Source organism: Enoplosus armatus, chromosome 16, assembly GCF_043641665.1.
Source record: "Enoplosus armatus isolate fEnoArm2 chromosome 16, fEnoArm2.hap1, whole genome shotgun sequence".
NCBI lineage: Eukaryota > Metazoa > Chordata > Actinopteri > Centrarchiformes > Enoplosidae > Enoplosus > Enoplosus armatus.
Genome location: NC_092195.1, coordinates 14,000,880 through 14,020,529, shown reverse-complemented (window position 1 = coordinate 14,020,529; position 19,650 = coordinate 14,000,880). Strand labels below are relative to the sequence as shown.

Genomic DNA, 19,650 nt, shown 5'->3' with positions numbered 1-19,650 from the left:
CTTCAGCCTTTGGTTAATTTTTTTATAGATGCAGTTTTTAAGATGAAAAAGACTGGAGATGAATATCTTGGGAATAGCAAAGAGATAATTTAACAAAACTGAAGTGATTGCTTCATGTTTAGTTCACAGGTGTGTTTTCAATAAGTGGTCTAGAATTATGAGGTGTTTCTACATCATCTAACCACAGTTGTCTTATTCATGCTGTTTGGTACAGATGAAGCAGGAAGCACGACTGGGGACGTTCATGAGGCGTTGGAAGTCAGCGGGCCCAGCCATCGAATTGGTCTCAGTGGAGCCAATAAGACAATGCTCCACCTGCTGAAGAAAGCCAAAGTCCAGCTCATCAAGATTGATCAGCAGAAGCAGCTCAAGTTGTCACAGGTAAGAATCCAAGATGAAACCTGTGCAGAAGTAGAAAAGAAGATCTTAAAAACTGTCAGAAAGAAAATCATTATCATATAACTGTTCCTCGGCCCCAAATATATGCCTGCACATTGTAGAAAGTTCCAAGGACACTATAATATCTATCTAAAATGATAAGTTGATGCAACATTTCTCCTTGTGAAAAATAATCCCCAACTAGAGGACCATCCTGTTAACTAAGTAATATCAGTGTACCAGATATATGCTGATAATAGCTGCTAGCCAAAACTCCAGAATCACTACATCCAGTAATGAATGAAAAGTAAAATTGTTTTGACCTTCTTATTTTAGTCTGAACTTTACAAGTCATTGTACATTGTAAGGGGAGGGTACAGTAACATAATGATGTTATAGCATCTCTTACATAAAACCTTGTGTTTCTTCCTTATCTGGACCAATAGTTGGGCTCAAGAGAATCGCGAGTGCCAGTGAGTGGAAGAAGGAGGAGGAGGAGAGTTGGCGTATCTCCCAAAGATAGTAGTCCTCAGGTAATACTTTTAACTTGGAAATGTGCGTTTTTATGTTGTCTGGTCTGAATTTGAATAAATCCAAGCGGCATCAGTCAACTGCATACTTTATACTTTACTTTATATCATATTATTAGTACAATGTGAGACAAAATTTCATAGGGAGGTTTGTTTATATATCATAAGGGATGTTACCATAATTAGCTTACAGCCAAATATTTCTACATCTACAAGTATTTGTTTGTGTATGTATGTGCAGGAGCAGCCGCTTGGCGGTCCGAGGATCAAACATGTCTGTCGGGCAGCAGCGGTGGCTTTGGGTCAGCCCCGTGCCATGGTGCCAGATGATATTCCCAGACTCAGCGCCCTGCCACTTCACGAGCGAGAGGGCATCACCTTTTCTCCCACAGCAGAAGGTACAGTGCATCTACATGTGTTGTTTTTAAGAATGCAGAAATTAACCTCTCCTTGACTTTACTAGAGACGGGTGAGCTCCTCAGTGCATTTTACATTGCACTGTTTATGTGTATGTATGTATTATGTTTATGTGTACTGATTTTAATGAAGGTTTAATAAGCAACAAACTGGTGTTTAACATCCTAAGCAAGTTAAATTCAGTTTGCATTGTGCGTGGAAAGTGAAATGTGTGTCCCCTTTCCTTTGCACTGGCAAAGCAGACCAGTAAATGCAGGAACGAATGCTGTGCAGTCATGGTTTATTAATATATGAAGGAAATAAATTGAAGCTGCTATCAGATATGCTAAATGCATTTGCTCAGTGTTAAACTCGTTCTCCCTGTTTAGGATCTGGTTTGAAATGTCCAGAAACTGATGCACAACACAAAGGAGGGAACACAAACAAAGAGGTCTTCATCATTCAATATAGTACAGGGCATCTGCAGACCTTCAGCACTGAATTTAGTTTCCTTAAAAAAGGCCTTAGAAGGTATTAAAAAGTTTTTATTTTTTTCAATATCCGATTGCGGGCTGTTGCACGCTTATTAACTAAAAGGAAGATCTTTGCAACAGTGGATTTTGTTGCACCATCAGACCTGCAGCAAACACTGTCACTACTGCTAGCTACAGTAACTAGGAAGTGCATCATGTCATAATGGGCAAGTATTGATTTGAGCCAAAACTTAATTGAGCTTAAACTTATGAATAATTTTTAACTGGTTAATCCATCCATGCATTTTATTGCGCTCTGCCGGGTCCAAGTTGCATTAATTATATCATTAGAAATTATTGGTATATACGGCTGTGAGATAATGAAAAAATCAGATATAAAAAGATTTCTACTGGTTTTCATACTTTCATACTTTGGCCGGTATGATGGTGATATAGGTATTAAAGTGCATTCAATGTGGTGTTAAAAAGGTCTTTAAAAGTCTTGAAGTGAAGTTGCTGAACCTTCACAGACAAGTTGAGAAGCTTACGTCCCCACAGCATATTGTAATATGTGCAGCATCATCTGTTGCTACTGTGTAGTTGGAGTTACTACGACCCTGGAACAGTCAGGATTACCACATCATTTGCAGATTGACTGTAGAAAAAATAGATCCACTTGATACTGTATATAACCATGCTCTCAGGTAGGTTAACTGTTTTTCAATCCAACTTCTCCAAAATGCTTCATTAGCGTTGTCCAGACTTCAATTAATTTTTGCCAATTTCTGTTTGGTAAAGCTGCTCTGCTAGTGTACTGTAATGCAAACATTCACCAGCTAAAATATTCTTTCAAACTGGCATAGTTAAGCTTCTGCAGTTATAAGCACACAACCTAAAATAATAAGAATCTCTTTTTGTAAAAGAGCACACTTTTGATAGCTTTTGGCAAACGTAACCTGCTGAGCAAAAAAATAACAACTGCTTTGTTAGCTCAATGTAGTTATAACTAAAATATTTGCCAGCAAAAATATCTTTTGTCACACACAGATTAGCCACCGCTGTTGGAAAGCTATACCCAACACTGGTCGAGTGAGCATCACTCAGTATGAGGTGAGGAAGTGCCGTTTGACAAATAGACTCACTGCCCTGAATTTTGTTTCTTAATGAACACATTTAGTGCTGTTGAGAAAAACGGATCCTTACACATGGTTATTCTAGCTACATTATTCATTTAAAATGATGACAGTCACCACCTCTAAGTGATTTGTTTCTTTCTGAAGTTGCTTTGTGCCAGCTGGCATTAAAATACTACCACTGGGGGATGCAAGAAGTTCTCAAGGGAATTAAGTTTCTAATCTATTTCTAGTAGTTTGCAAATCCTAAAAGGTCAAGTAGGGGAATTTCCACCAGCAATGGATTATTCTGTGACTCCTGATGTGTTTGTCTAGTCACCTAACTTTATTCTAGAGTGACTCTTAGATTTCCAACACTTCCAGGCTTGCTTGTTGGACAAAAGATGAGTATATATAGAGTATATAAGCATCTCCAATCACAGCAGGTAGACATGTAATGTCTCCTGCAGACTCAATAGTAAGTTGTGGCATCCAAATATGTCGCCCCACATCACATTCATTCATGATGTTTTAAAATGTATGTTGTGGCTCTTTTACCCATCCGCTCTGTCTCTCGCTTGCAGATGTGGCAGATGATGACGATGACATCACTGATCAGGGCAGGGCTCAGTGGGTTGTCTCTCAGGAGCACATCCAGCGGAGGAGGAGGAGGGGGAGGGGGAAGGGCCACAGGTTCAAAAAAAGGAAGGTCCTGAGTCGGTATGCGCCTGGGGGAGTCCGTGCCCGGCGCTGTGGACACTGCAAAGGCTGTTTGATAGAGGAGGACTGTGCACAGTGTGTCAACTGCCTCGATAAGCCCAAGTTCGGCGGGCCCAACACCAAGCGGCAGTGCTGCATGTAAGTTAAACTAATCACAAATTCAGATCGTTCCGTTTACTGAGAGGGAAAAGGCTAATTTAACTGTGCACGATTTCTATGTTGCACGGGCATTTCTCAAACATGGTTCTCTCTGACACTGAGGTAAATAAAGGCCCTGGCCACTATTTGAGAATTTACGGTAACCAGCACTCAAGTTAACCACAAATGCTTGCCATTAGTTAAAAGGACTAGGTTCACATTTTGTGAAATGTACATATTAAACACTTACTTGCTTTTTTGCCAAGAGTTAGACGAGAAGATTGACTGTCTAAAAGTAAACAAACAAGATGTAATTAGTGAGCTTTAAAGGTCCTTGTTGGCGGATTTTATTACCTTTTGGACAGAGTCAGGCTGGCTTTTTCCCCATATTTCCAGTCTTTGTGCTACGCTAAGCTGATCAGCTTCATATTTACCATACAGACGTGAGAGTCGTATTGATCTTCTCATCTAACTCTTGGCAAGAAAGCGATAATGTTCCCAAAATGTCCAGTCAGTGTGTTTTGGGGAAAAAATAGTACTGACATATTTACAGTTTGGACGGACAAAACCAAGTTTAGTGCCAAATCAAGTTCTGAAATTTTTGAGTTAGTGGTGCCTAAAATACTGTTTAACTTCTAAGTTAAGAATTTTTGTTTGTGAAACATGAAAATACTTTTTATTCCTTTCCAGTAAAACATATTAAACAATCCAGTTAATGAAGGCAAGTTGACTCTCAGTTAAACACATTCATAGATGTCTACACATGCACTTGGACATATAATCACATTTCACTCTTTCTTCTGTCCCCAGATATAAGAAGTGTGAGCGGATTGAGAAGGCAAAGATTGAACGCATCATCAAACCATTGAAAGGTATGTGTCTAATGATGCTCCTGCTTTCATTTTTATCCCTTGTTTGTTTCATCAAACTGACTATTTATTCTGTAAGTTAACTGGAACAAAACAAATTCAACAACATATCCAAGTATTTAGTTTGTTTACAAAATTAATCCTGAGGCTCCTTTTTCTCAGTCCAGGCGAGGCGGCTGTCAGGCTCTGTGTCAAGCAGTGACGATACGAACTGGAGGTTTGGAGGGGCAGGCGAGGGATCGTCCTCGATGGCGCCTGGAGTCAGGAAACAGTCCCTGCGTAACATCACACCACGCTCCTACAGCAGCCTGCTGAAGTCTGAATCTGAAGAAGAGGAGGAGGAAGAGCAAGAGGAGAAGGCAAATAAATCAACTGTCAAGCCAAATGTAGTAGCTGTTGCTAGCAACCAAGGTAACTAAAGCTTTGTGTTTGTTTTTGTGACTGAAACGTCTCAATGTGTCTTCACTCGTCACTGTATTGCTTTTGTAGATTGTGGCTTGAGGTTATCTGACGTTAATTTTAGTTTTGTTGCAGGGTGTGCATCACAAATTACCATAACTTTTATATTCCTGAAGATCAGGTATGCAGTCAATAGCAGTGCCTGACAACGCCAACAGGGGGAAAGATAACTTAACCTAACTACACATAGATCCCCATAAGGATTGTGATTGGACAGCTAACTATTTCCTCTGGCATGTTTGTGTACTGTTGGCTGATAGATAAGACAGCATGGAGCAAGTTGAAGAAAGGCTCGTCAAGTTAACTCTCTCTCATCAAGCAAAGCCATTTTCAATGCGAACAGTTTCTTAGCCACAGTTTCCACTGGTTTTAATCACAAAGTAAATGTCATATAATGTATAATATACACTTGATAAACTCCTTTTAGTATTGCATAAAAAAAAGAATTGAAACTGAACTGAGATTTGAAAGAGCTTCATACGGAGCCACTGAAGACATCATGCTACTGTTTTCACACACTGAAAACAAACTCCATTACATTGGTTGTTAGATTAGAATTGAAAAGGTTTTACAAGCACAGTTTTGAATCTATCACGACCAAAGGAAGAACACATAATCATTCAATGAAAAACTTTGTTTACTGAAAGGAGCGGTGTTTTCACCTAACAAAGACAGTATCCTTTTTGGAAGTAGTATTTGAAGAAGAATCAGAATTGTGTCTTAGATCTGTTTCTCTTGTTTTGGAGATCCTGCTCCTCAAGATGGCGGATCGCTGCCATACGACCCTCCAACTGAGGTGGTGAAGCATCGCCGGCCATTCTCCAAAGGAGCTGGGAGCAGACCCAGAGCTTACAAGGTAAAACCATGCAGCAGATTTCCCTCTTCGTGTCCCATGTGTACCACCTAATCAAACCTGGGTCAATTTGTGTTTTTGGAAAGTGTTTTTTGGTCATATTGGTAGTCTGTTAAATTTCCATATATGTGTTAAATGTGTAAAATTCAATACAAAAACACTTTTACACACAATTAAGTGATTAACTGACAGTCTGAATAATCATGATTTTAAACCTAAAAATATTTCCAAGTAACACTTTGCCCAGGTCTGCATCTCACTTTGTTTTCCCTGTTTTAATTTATTCATCTGCGTTGGAATGAATAATTAACATCTTTCAAATTCAGCTAATTGCTAATCTTCTGTTTCTGACTCTTCTCCTTCATATTCACACCTTGCATGTGCTTAACCTCATGTTTTATAAATTATGGGCGAAGCTGTCTTCATGCTCAAGTGTAGCCATTTTTATTTTTGGTAGAAGCACAACATACACTCACTGTTCAGTTTGTGTTGGAGGTGGTACGTCAAGAGTCTTGCACACAAAAGTTTTTGGCTAACTTGTTGAGACTATGCAGACTCCAGGTCCTGAAATGTAATCTGTATCTTGACTATCTGAACTGGAAGGAAGAGCTCATGTCATGTTTAAACAACCATTTTCACTTCACACATTTAACTCACACAAGTTCATTATTTTATTATTTAGTTCATATAGGATGGAAATTATCTTCCATCCTATATGTGTGAGCAGTAAATAAGCAAACACTCACAATAAAAGTAGAACCACTTTAAATTGATAACATTAAATACAAAAAGTGATCATGTGTTCAGTTTCATTTTAGGTGAAATCCAATAATGCGATACAATCATTTCAAAACCTAACAAATGATAAGAGTACAAGCCTGTTGGTAACAAGTATACATTATGGAGCCTATGATTACTTTGATCAGTAAAATCCACCATCGCTTTCTAACACCACTAATTTCAGTGTTGAAAGGGCTGACTCTGTGTCACAACCTGAGCTGAGATGAAGCACACATCTTGGCTGTGCTGCCTGACTCTTTGCTTCTGCTTATTCTAGGTTGCATGTACATTTGACTTCTTCAAATCACATGCCAATCTAATCAAGCAAACTGGTGAATTTGGAACATTTTGCTCGTCCTCTGTCAAAGCTCTTCACTCTGTCTTGAAAGAATTGTCTTGTTAGTCCTAATGTACGTGAGTTTTGCTTTTTTTTTTTTTACCTTTTTAAATCTTTATTGCTTGAATCCTCTGCTATTCTTTAAAAGAAATCCCCCCATATTTACGTATAGACGCTGCTTCCAAGTGTTGATATTTATCCCCATCTGTGTTTGTTGAAATTGGTAGTGCTGGTTTTGAAACGCATCATTGCAGCTTGTGCAACAACCAAGTGCATACATTTTTGAAACACCATGGTCTGAGGTCATGGCGACTGCATGCTGCTCCTCATTGATGATTGACTTCATTGGTTTGTTTTCCTCCTCCCAAAACACACCAGCAGCAAAGGAAGCCACCATACTTTGAAGACGAGAATAAAGAGGAAACAAGTACACAAAGTCACCCGTCATGTGGTCTATATACGTGGCATTGTAAACAAAGCGACATGCAGCGTTTCCTGGTTTCGCCCAATTAATGGGAATATTTTTGTTTTGTTAGCTGTAGATTTGTCTGCAGTACTCACTACAGTGTAGGACTGCAATGGCAACTTTCTTCAGCTGATTGACATGGTTGTGGACAGTAGGCTGGTGGGTGCAAAAGGGCATGCTTGGACCTCTAAATAAATAAATAAAAGCCTTATTTACAGGTTGTTAGTAGAAACTGACTTTTCAGGAAATGCTGATATACAATACAACATGCACATATCTAATGAGAGTACCTGCATTGCATTGTAATCACGGATGATAAAAATGCACATATAAATATCTGCATGTACATGCTAGGCACATCTGAAGACACTATTTGCATGTGTCTGAGATTTAAACTGAAAGTGCTGTGTCAGTGGGTTCATGACATTTTTTTTTTATTTTTTTAAAGCCACTTTAACGCAAACAAGAAATCACAGAGGTCATCATCGTTATAATATAGGACACTACTATATTATACATGTATAATATATATATGTATGTAATATGTATAATAAATGTAAAATGGCAGCACACTGTATATTGCGCAGGGGACATAGACAAACTCTTCTTCTGAAACTAACAAACTGAGAGAACAGCACACCATGCATCTTCCCATGAACTTTTTCTGTCTTGTTAGAAAAAAATCTGTACAACATCTGTACACCGTATCCACCTCACATCTGCATTTCCAGGTAGTGATAGGGAGTTGTATGTTTTTTTTTAAATGTCATTGCTCACATCAAGGTAGATTGTTTTTCTCATGCTCTTTGCTTCGCACAGCTTATACGCCAGAGATGTCAGCCTTTTTTAAACATGTCATATTTGTTTAGTGTTTATAGTGTGTTGACAGCAGTTGAATTTCTAAATGTCAACAAAATGACAAACCTTTGTGACTATCTAGCTGTACAACTACTCAAAGCCACACCTCTGTGTGTATCTCTACTGCTGCTGAGTGCTTTTGCTAAATATTCTTTACCTTCTCTTACTTTTTATTTCTGGCTAACACATTACTCTCGAAGACACAGTTCTCACCTTTGCTGTCACTTTGGCTGCTGCCGGTCGCCGCCTCTGCATGTCATTAGTATCAGTGTAACTTTGGAACGTGTCGTGCTGGTTGGCTTAGGCAGTCCCCTCCTCCACAGGAACAGGAGCACACGGAGGAGACGGAGCCCAGAGAAACCAGCCCATCCAGGAGCCCAATGCCGAAGCTGCAGCAGCAGCTACAAATACACTTATACCGTCTGCCTGATTTTATCCTGCAGTCCGCTCTGTCTTTGCCTAAGCAGTTGCCCCAGTCTCTGGATCAGTGTGCTGCACAGTTGCATCCAAAATTGTCCCAGCTTGTAACACAGCCTGCTATTTCACATTCCACAACACAGTCTCCTCCAGAGTTGTCCCAGCCTGTAACGCATCCCGCTTCTCCACTTTCACCACATCCCATAACAGACTTTCCACAGAAATCTCTGATGTTACGTTTGCACCGATTGCCCCCGTCTGTGGTGCAATCAACCTTGCGTTTGCACAAATATCTATCATCATCATCATCTCAACAACACCCCCAGCCCATACTACACTCATCTCTGACAGAGGTTTCGTCAAAGTTGTGTTTTCAGGGGCATCCAGAGTCTGAGGTGCAGTGCGCAGATGTTTTGACTGAGACACGCAGAGCTAACAAAGATAAAACTGTGCACAAACCTTTGCAAGTGCTCCCTCAGACTGTCGGCCCACACAGAGAGTTACAGGAGGGCACGCAAGAGGAGCAGCAGGAAGACCGAGGGGATCAGCCTGAAGAGGATGAGGAGGACGATTCTGTAAAAGACACAGTGCTGACAAACTGTCCAGCAACTGACCCACACTATGTCCTTCGTTCCCAGAATCCTGCAGAGTGTGCGTCAGTGAACACCCTGACGGGGTTAACTAACGGATTTCCCCAAAAGGGCCTGTTGAAGAACAAGTACAAGATCCGTGTGGACTTCAAGGTGAGTTTTTGCACTAGTGTTGGGTGGCATTTTTATATTGAAATTGACCGTATGTTGCTTTTCTGCACTAGCATTACGTTCACGACTTAATTCTTCCTAAATTACAAGAGTTGTTTAGAGGCTTTAAAAGAGAACACAGTCTAACTTCAGCATTAAAAGAAAGATGCTGTGGGTTATTACTGTTTTTGTAAGATTCCCTGCACAGCTTCAAAATAAAAGGAACATAAACAGTAGTCTCATTTCAATAAGCTATTGTAGTGCAACTAAAGTACTGTACTTTATTTGATGGAGCGTCAGAGTAAAATTTGATTCACATTCCTCTTACTGGAAGTGAAGGCACTCACTACTGTAAGGCACTTAAGGTAAAAGTGTCCAACAGATGATTTGAATAAGTGGCCCTTTAGCAAAAATAGAAAGAACAGCTTTGTCTATATATATATATATATATATATATATCCTCCATCCTGGTGTTAGAAACAAACAAGACATAAGTAGAATGCTGTAACATGTCGAGGACCAGCCATGCTACTAGTACTTACTATGGGAACGTTATAAAGCTGCGTAAGTTTGATTCGCGTTAACAAGCTCATGCATCCTGAAAGAAGAAACTGATCACTTTCCTCTTGCTTTCTTTTTTCTTGCCTTGTGTCTACCAGGAGGACTGTGCTGTACAGAATGTATGGCTAATGGGCGGCCTCAGCGTCCTCACGTCTGTCCCCACCACACCACAACCTGTCTGTTTGCTCTGCTCCAGTAAAGGACGACATGAGGTAATTCAGCTCTTTTAAGTGTGGAAGGTGTTGCTGATAATAACAGTGTTCTGAGAAATATTGCAGCTCTTTCCAGTCACATTTTACAGTTCCTATCTCCAAGCCCATGTTTGCAGAATTTTGGTGCTGCACAGTGCTAATAATAACATTTCTGTGACTAAACTGGTCTCCTTTTGTCTCCCACTTTCATCAGATGATATTCTGCCAGATCTGCTGTGAGCCTTTCCACAGTTTCTGCCTCTCACCAGAGGAGCGCCCCATGAAGGAGAACAAGGAGAACTGGTGCTGTAGGCGCTGCAAATTCTGTCACGTGTGCGGACGTCGAAGCAAGAACACAAAGGTAAAACCAAAAAAGTCTCTCAAATGTGTTTCAGGGTAGCCTGGTGCCTTTATGTACATTGGGACAGAGGTGCTAGTCAAATATTTACCCCATTAATTAACCCATTATTAATGTATCCTTGTGTCTTTTTCCTCTCCAGCCTGTGTTGCAGTGCAGGAGATGCCAAACCTCTTACCACCCTTCCTGCTTGGGACCAACTTACCCCAAACCTATGAACTGCAGCATGCCTTGGGTAATTGCTTTAATAGATTAAAAAATAAAATTGACAGAAAATGTTAAAATATTGTTGGTTTTTTGGCTACATAGAACCTACCTAAAATGATATATATATATACATGTCAAGAATGGCATCACACTGTACATCATGGATTATTTATGCGTTTTGTTTGCAGCGCGAACACTCTCAGGGCCTCATGTGCTTGCTGTTTTGTGACATTGTTGTGTTTGTATAGGTGTGCATGACATGCATTCGGTGTAAAAGCTGCGGCGTGACTCCTGGAAAGACCTGGGACTTGGCCTGGAACCATGAGAAGGACCTCTGTCCTGACTGCACTCTTCTCCACAACAAAGGTAAGATCTCTGGCAGACACCAGTGTTTTCTCAAGGTGTCGTAAATACATGGTTCACTGGTTGTTGTCATAAATTAACCAAACAAGTCCACTGTTGCTTAGAAGGATGACCTGGACTTGTGTGCATTTATAGCCCAAATGTATGGCACTAGAAAGGGATGATGTCACTGATATATTATCTGTATTTACATCAGGTAATTTCTGCACCGTCTGCCACAAGTGCTATGGTGACAAGAGCCAACACACAGAGATGATTCAGTGTTCAGAGTGCAGCCACTGGATTCATTACACATGTGAAGGACTTTCGGGTGAGTAACACTCTTGTTTATTCATAAATTAGACTTCAAAGAGATCCAGAGTTTTCATTCCAACCAAACACTGCCTCAGGGGACCTCACTAATGAAAACCTGTTCTTGGTTGACAGGTTCAGTGTTTTGAAAGATGATATGACTGTTTTCCATGTTAAGTTGTAGTACATGGAAGAATATGATAACCGTGATATTGTGAGAATTCATCAAATTTTGCACAATGAAACATCTGTTTGGCTGTTAAAAAAAGAGGACATGACTTAATTTTAACATTTTAACTACATATTAATTACTTAAAGAGGGAGATAAACATGTTTAATAAAGTATAATTTATTTATACATGTAGAAAATGCACACATAGTACTTAATAATATTGCAGATCTAATCTTAATCAACATTATGTCATCTAAAATGCTTGCGTTTTTCATTACAGACGAGCTGTTTGGGTTGCTGTCAAGCCAACCAGAAGAAGTGTTTTTCACCTGTTCACCCTGCAGCCAGCACCAAACTGAACACAGCAGCTTGAAGGAGGAGCTGCAGAGCAGGCTGATAGCCGGGCTGGAGGAGGTGCTCACCGACCTCCTCTCTGACGACACCACTCAGCACCTCCTCATCTGTAAAGCGGTAAGAGCTACACACAGGACAGATAACATCCCAACAGTCCTGTTTTAAAGCAGTCTATTTCCCTTGGAAGTACCCTAATATGTTTTATTTAATATGTAAATGTAGTGTTGATTTTGGTTCTCTCTACCAGATAGCTGAGCTGTTGTTTTTGTGTTTCAGTGTGAGGAAACAAACAACACACACTTTGTCAGGGAACAGCAACCAGTCTGTGATCTACAAGCCATGGAGAAGAAGTTTAAAGTGGGTGGTTACACCTCAATAGTGAGTATATTCTTCCTGATAATCTGCTTTTATTTTTGTGAAGCTCATTCTTGATTGAAACCCTGACCTCCTTTTTTTTTAAAAATTTTTTATTTATATTTTATTTTTTCCCCCTCGCTCACTCAGAAAGCTTTCCATGCGGATGTTGCCTCTGTGATGAGGAGGCGGCTGAAGGAGGAGGAGCTTCTCCCTGAGCACCAGAGACCGACCAGTCAGGCCAGGGCACTCTATGTCAAAGTAAGCTTCCCTCCCAAATCTCCCACGGTTTCAGTTTATTTTTAGAGACCCTCGTTTCATTCATTTTAGATGGAAATCTACCCTCCCCCCCAGTTTCTGTTTTTGTGGTCTGTTTCCTCTGGTTTGACTGTTTGGAATGTGGAGCTGAGTCACTTGACAAATAGACTATAAAAAGCCTGTTTGGGTAAAATATTGTCCAAAATGTCCAGAAATAGACGCTGTCCTTCACCATAATTTCACCTTAATTTGCCTTTGTTTTTCTCACAGCTTATTGAGCAGGTTTTCAGTTGGTTTCCTGAACGCCATCTGAAAAAGTGGAACTCATTCTCTGAGGAATTCCCAAGGTATATTTATTACCAAGTACAGTTAATTAAACATTATTCCCACAATATATGCACATTCATTATGCCCTCAATATGTATATATGAGCTTTATGGCATTAGTTGAAGCTTTAGGTATATAGAACAAAAGTGTCCCTCAGGGCACTGTAGTAGATTGACAGTTGTCTCAAATGTCTTTGCTGGCCCTCCCCTCTGTCTTACTGTCCTCATCCTTCACTCTGTAGTGGCATGCTCCCTGAGGCGGTCCTCCCACCATCTCAGGAGCACAGCTATGCACAATGGCTGGAAAGGACATACCAGCCCAAGGAGCCCAGGGGCCCACAAGCGGTGAAAACTGAATCCCTGCTGTCCTCAGTCGCTACGCAGCAGTCTGGTGTGTCGCACAGCCTCCCTCTGTATTCACATGGTATGGAAACTATTGTAGCCTGTTCTGTGTCATGTATGCTGAGCAATGTGATGTTACTCAGAACCTTTGGACAAACAACTGCTGATCATTTCTAGTAGGGGAGGATCAAATCTTTACAGGTTTCACATTTGCAAACCTACACTAATTGTATGTAACAGTTGAGCCTAATTAGCTATTATTATCTATCTGAAAATTAGATTGATTCTTGTAGACTTTGAGGCAGAACTAGCGCCTCCTCCTCTCTACCAGCAGTACCTGTCCAGCAGTGCGTCTCTTATATCGGCAGCAGAGGAGAGGATGAGAAGAAGTTCTAATGGTTTTGTAGCCTATACATGCAAGAGATAAAGAGATATGGGTTGGCATTAAGTAGTTTGAAAAAATTAACTTCATACAAACAGCTTTACATAATAAATGAATAAATAAATAAATGAATGCTTTATTCCAGGGATGATGAAGGCTCTCTAAACACTGATGTTATATTAGAAAGATAAACTTGTCAATCTAAAAAAAAAATCTATTTTCCTGAGTAATAATATCAGTTATCTTATCAAACAGATAATGATCTTTTCCCCCCTCTCACATTTAAACGGTCTTCCCCTCGCCCTCACAGGTGTAATGAGTGATCTGGAAACTACCAAGACTGAAGATGCGAGGCAGTGTGCCATGTGCCAACAATATGGAGACTCTACCCCTAGTGTGAGTTTCGCTGTCTTACTGTGTTTTTACTGCAACTAATATTCATTATCAATGAATCTGCAGATTATTTTCTCGATTTCTTTCGGCCTAAAACACATTAGAAAATAGTAAAAATCACTGTTTTCTACACTCCAAGATTACTTACGTACTCTTTGTCTGATCAACAGTCCAAAACTGTTTTAATAGAAACGAAGACGAGGAAAAGCTGCAAACATTTGACATTTTTGCTTGAAAAGACTCAAATGATTAATCAATCAAACATCAAAATGCCAATTATTTCCGCTCCTCACTGCATTTCACTTACAAAGTCAAATACGTGAACACAGAAACTGGATGCCTTATGTTTGCAGTGACTGTACATTATAACTGTTCTGGTTAGACATTGTCTTTTCTTGCACGTCATCTTACAATGTAAAATGGCTGATCTCTACGGCTTATTAAGTGACGTGAATATATTTTCATCCTGATAGGACGCAGGACGGCTGTTGTACTTGGGACAGAATGAGTGGTCCCATATTAACTGCTGCCTTTGGTCTGCAGAGGTGTATGAGGAGAATAGTGCCCTTTTGCAAGTGCACAGTGCTGTCTCAAGAGGGCGCCACTTGGTAAGATATTATCAGGAAAAAGTTAAATGGTGATCATATTTCTAGTAGCTAGATGTTTGTCACTCTGGCTTAAAGTGTTGTAGGACTGCAGACGCATAACTCTGTAATAAACCTGTGTGAAAAGTATTATGATATAATTCTACGTGAATTAACATGATTGTTTTTGTCCTTCTCTCTCCAGCGTTGTGATCGTTGTGGGCAGTCAGGAGCCACTGTGGGCTGCTGTCTTGCCACCTGCCAGAGTAATTTCCACTTCATGTGTGCTCGTGCCCAGAACTGTGTGTTTCAGCAGGACAGGAAGATGTATTGCTTCAAACACAGGGATCTTGTTAGTGCGAAGGTATGGACTCAATTTTACCCCAAGCTTCTAGTTTATTTTTCGTTTTATTGTAGTTATAAATTTGCATTTTTGTCAGAAAGTGTTACTCAGTCAGTTTACCCATGTGCACATCACACCTGCCAATTTTCCTCTACGTTGTATTGATTTATGATTTACTTCCAGATGGTTTCTGGGAAAGGGTTTGAAGTCCCTCGGCGGGTGTACGTGGACTTTGAGGGGATCAATCTCAGAAGAAAGTTCCTCACTGGCCTTGAGCCAGAATCCATAAACATGACCATAGGTAAGAATATCTGGATGTTGAGCCACTGTACTCCTGACAGTGTATGTGTTTCCATAAAGGCATGAAATATTACTGCTAAATATCAGACTGCATTTAGTGTGTTGACACATACTATCTTTCCTTTCTCATTTTTCCAGGCTCTCTGCAGATTCAGAAACTTGGTGTTTTGTCAGAGCTGTCGTCCAATGGGAGGATGCTGTATCCTGTCGGCTATCAGTAAGTGATCATTGTCATTAAACAACTGGTGATCTGACTGGTTAAACACACTTTTGGAGTGTAGTCCTCATAAAACACACAAAGCAGTACTTTGATCAGTGTTGAATCAGCACTTGTAGCATTTGAGATAATTACCAATATTTTATCGTTTGTCTTTCTTTTTTCTTTTTTTTAAAGTGTCATTAAGTTTCATTAAAATGTATTCAGTATGTTTGTGACTAAAAACCCAAATACTTTGTAGGACTTCATTCATGATTCTATTCTTTAGGAACTTTGGTTCAGACTGTAGCATCATTATTGTTCACAAAATGACTTTAAATAACTTGGGTTTTGGGTATTACTCCTCTTTTTCTCTATTTATATGAACGTATTCCTCTTCCCTTCCTTCTCCAGATGTTCTCGGTTGTACTGGAGCACTGTGGACCCCCGCAGACGCTGCAAGTACACCTGTAAGGTGACAGAAGTGAGCACACCTCTCCCTGGTGAGGAACAAGATCCGAGGTGGGACCAAGAGGAGAATCACACCATAGTCCACAGTCCCAGCCACCACAGAGGTTAGCAGGAACTTTTTATTTTTGAATTAAGGCTCGGCTGATTTGTTCACTTTGGCAAGCACTTTTTAAAAAAAAAAAAAAAAAAAAAAAAAGGTACCAAGCCCATAAATCGATTAGTCTAAATTGATCCAGTTGTTCTTTTGGTTTAAGTAACTCCAGTCATATTTTATGACGAGTTGCGCTGTGGTTGGACTCTTTATTTGTTTGACACCTTTTCTTCTTTACCAGATATGGAGTCCCCGGATCATTTAAGATCCTCATCCAGCCCCATAAAGTCCACTACCCCATCACCCAACTCTAAACAGCACAACACACCTGGATCCAAAAGTCCTGGTTACACACAGACCAGGAGACCAGCAGGAGGATCATCTCGACCTCTTCCATCTCCAGGTAAATAGGTTAAGATGAAATGTTTGAAAATGTTGTTTTTTAATTATATATTGAGACCTTTTTACCTTTGCAAAGGCTTTTTCTCAGCATTTTGAGTGGTAAATGTGTCTCATCTTACTGTATTTTTGTAGACCCCATGAATTAGCATTGCTGTCTCTTCTTCACTCTTTGTTATTTGATGCTCTCAGGGTCCGCTCTTCCCAAATCGCATCACATCCTGACATTGAGGGACCTGGAGGACACCCGTCGGCCTCGCAGGGTCTCATCAAGAAGCCGCTGCAGTTCCTCGCCAACAGACATCGACCCATCTGTACCGATGACCCTCCGCTCTGGTGGCACTGTCCACACCAGATGTGCCCTTTTCAGCTCCCCTCCGAGATCGTCAAACTTGGGTTCAGTCTCACCTCCTCTGTCACGACAAAACTCAACATCACCAGTCTGGAGCTCCCCGCCTAGATCCAACTCCAGCATCTCTGCAGGGCTGTCACCTCGTCAAGGAGCCATCACTCACTCCCCCAGAGGGAGGCAAAGCTTTAAAATCACCACTCCAGTTTCTGCAGAGGTTCCCCAAGACTTCCTGGCATCGTCTGAGGCAGAAGATGCTGCAGTGGCCACAACCAATGGGATCTCACTAGCCCCTGATAACCTGGAAGAGGAAGTAGCCCACCTGATGGCCCAGGACCTGCCTTACACTGTGTTTGACACTGACACGGAGGTCGCAGTGGCCTCCATGTTGAACGCTAAGCTTGAGTTTGACGAGGCTCTGCTCACTGAGAACGTGGCGCTTCACTGCGGAGTACAAGGCGGGAGAGGAGAGGTGGAAGGTGTGGTGCAAGATGTGGAAATGGAGGAAGATAATCGGGAGAACGACTCTGAAGATGAGAACTCAAGCCATTACTTAAAATTTTCACGCACAGTGGTGTGTGACGCAGCTAGCAGCTCAGATGCCCCAGGTCAGCTCCCTTCAGCACAGTCAATCTCACAGTTAGATGGAGCAGATGGAGGGTCAGAGAGTGATGAAAGCGAGGCGGTTGGTGATGAAGCTCAGGACACAGAAGAAGAAGATGCAGAGATTAAGATTCACACTAATCATAATACACCTACTAAGCAGCTGACGGTTGCCCTAAAGAGGCTGGAGTCAATCTACACCGTGTCAAAGTCAACAGTTGAACAAGGAACAGCTGAGCCAGAGTTTCAGGAAAATTCTCCAGCATGTGATGTTCTTAAATCCAGTTATGCAAACGCTGACATGTCAGTTCAGGAGGAAGAGGTCCTGATGAGCTCTAATACACCAACATCTCCAAATGAGGTGATTTTGGATTCTGCTACAGGCCATTTTGTTTCTGCTGAAGATGGCGCTGTAATATACCCAAATAACAATGAAGTTGCAGATAAAGATGAAAGTAGCTCATCGGCCGACTCAGTTGGAGGATTTAAAGATGATTTGAATGACCCTGACTACTCTCCAGAGCACACAACCAAAAGATCCCCCACAGGACAGATGAAAACCATCATTGTGAAGACAAAACGTCCAGCATCAAACCTCAAACGCTTGTCGCCAAAACCGTGTCTTCCACAGCAGCACAACCTCAAGTTGTTGTTGCCCCCTCGAACAACACAGACGGGAAATAAAGCGTTGGTTTCCACTGCTTCTGCTGCCACTTTCTGTGCAGTTCCACGTACAGTCACCTCCCCCATTGTGATCAACGGTTTAAATGCTCTACCTATTCAACCTGGTGCCACACGGGGCAGAACCGTCGCCATCCGCTTGGACAACTCGAGGCCAGGAAGTCAGCAGCAAGTTGTGCATCAGAATCAAGCTGCAGCCACTAGCTCAACCCCGCCCCCGGCTCCTGCCCCTCAGGTGCTGCTGGTCAACCGTCAAGGTCAGATTCTGATCAAAGACCCGAGATCAAACACTTATCAGTCACTCAGTTCAAATTCTCCTGCCTACAATAAAATAAGCCAGATTGCCAAGATTCTCCACAGTGGTAATGCCTTGCAGCGCTCAGTCCCTCGTGTCATAATAAAGCCTCGTTCCAGCGCCTCCTCTGCCACAAACGTCCTTCCTGCTGGTAACCACACAACAACAACAACTGAGAGAAAAATTATTTTCAGAGTGGTGCCTGTGAAAAGCAGTGGGACTCCAGCTCCCACAACTCCTGTCGGTGTGCAGAGTGTTCCTGAAGCCGGTTTCTCCAACATTGAAGAAAGCACAGCCCAGGCTATTATCGACAGAGCCATGGCTACCCACCGCGACGCGCCAAAGACCAAACCCATCATCCTCAGTAACACTCGACAGCCAAAGGCCAGACATCGAAGACCATCCCAGTTTCAGGACGCAGAGGACTCTGATCAATCATCAGCTGCACGTTCAGAGTCCCCCAGTTGTTTGCTCAATGAACCAAATTCCAACCTGCAACCAACACCTGCTTCATCGCGCCACCAGGTTAGGGTCAAGAGAGTGTCATCATTGTCTGAAAGGCCCTCCAGGAAGAAATCCAAGATGGACTTCTTGAGGGATCCCTCAAGTGAGCTGGATGAAGTTAATGAAGCCAGGTATTCTTCTCTTATTTTTTCACTGCAGTGTACAGTAGAAAATAAAACTACCAAATTTCAGAGGTGTACATTACATGCAGTCCAAAAAGTTACTTTGTTCTGCAATGGTCATTTAGGTTACTATCTGGGATGAACTATTATTTGGGCTGCAGCTAGAGGTTTTCTTTTTGATTATTGGTTTGGTTGTGAAATGATAAACTACACATACTTGTGTGATATTTTGAATTTGCTGCATGAAATTGCTTTTATATTTAGCATAATTTTCAACCATAACAAAATATTAAAAACCTCACCTATCCATTTGTCATGCAAACACATAAACGAGAAGTACTGCCTAAGAGGCAGGAAGGACGGGTGCTTTACGATATAAACAGGGAAGCCCAGCTGATATGACTAAAGATAAGCTGATAAGGTAACTGCAGCAGCACTGTTGTTTACTGTGTCTTGTTTTCTTCCAACAGGCCGAGTCGTGTGAGAATGAAAGCTCCAACAATGAAGGATGTTCTTGATATGGACCTCGAAAATATGCCTGATGAGCGTGAGCAGTTGAGGATTACTGCCCCACCTCCTCCTACACCTTCCAGGTTAGTTCATCTTAAAGGTACCCTCAGTTTTAGAGCCTTAT

At 41.3% G+C, this 19,650-nt stretch overlaps 1 protein-coding gene across 1 annotated transcript in view; it reads left to right on the top strand.

Annotated features, from left to right (window-relative positions):
- Positions 1-19,650, top strand: part of kmt2ba (lysine (K)-specific methyltransferase 2Ba) — a 28,530-nt gene that overhangs the window by 4,495 nt on the left and 4,385 nt on the right. The window contains exons 3-29 of the mRNA XM_070921359.1: positions 215-381; positions 825-911; positions 1,150-1,306; positions 3,474-3,747; positions 4,558-4,619; positions 4,779-5,027; positions 5,822-5,931; positions 8,693-9,529; positions 10,186-10,299; positions 10,493-10,639; positions 10,779-10,871; positions 11,092-11,209; positions 11,403-11,516; positions 11,950-12,140; positions 12,300-12,401; positions 12,528-12,638; positions 12,906-12,982; positions 13,204-13,385; positions 13,996-14,081; positions 14,552-14,686; positions 14,868-15,026; positions 15,189-15,306; positions 15,444-15,522; positions 15,916-16,076; positions 16,305-16,466; positions 16,655-19,025; positions 19,487-19,609. Coding sequence (XP_070777460.1) covers positions 215-381; positions 825-911; positions 1,150-1,306; positions 3,474-3,747; positions 4,558-4,619; positions 4,779-5,027; positions 5,822-5,931; positions 8,693-9,529; positions 10,186-10,299; positions 10,493-10,639; positions 10,779-10,871; positions 11,092-11,209; positions 11,403-11,516; positions 11,950-12,140; positions 12,300-12,401; positions 12,528-12,638; positions 12,906-12,982; positions 13,204-13,385; positions 13,996-14,081; positions 14,552-14,686; positions 14,868-15,026; positions 15,189-15,306; positions 15,444-15,522; positions 15,916-16,076; positions 16,305-16,466; positions 16,655-19,025; positions 19,487-19,609 — 6,586 coding nt within the window. The remainder of the gene's footprint in view (positions 1-214; positions 382-824; positions 912-1,149; positions 1,307-3,473; positions 3,748-4,557; positions 4,620-4,778; positions 5,028-5,821; positions 5,932-8,692; positions 9,530-10,185; positions 10,300-10,492; positions 10,640-10,778; positions 10,872-11,091; positions 11,210-11,402; positions 11,517-11,949; positions 12,141-12,299; positions 12,402-12,527; positions 12,639-12,905; positions 12,983-13,203; positions 13,386-13,995; positions 14,082-14,551; positions 14,687-14,867; positions 15,027-15,188; positions 15,307-15,443; positions 15,523-15,915; positions 16,077-16,304; positions 16,467-16,654; positions 19,026-19,486; positions 19,610-19,650) is intronic.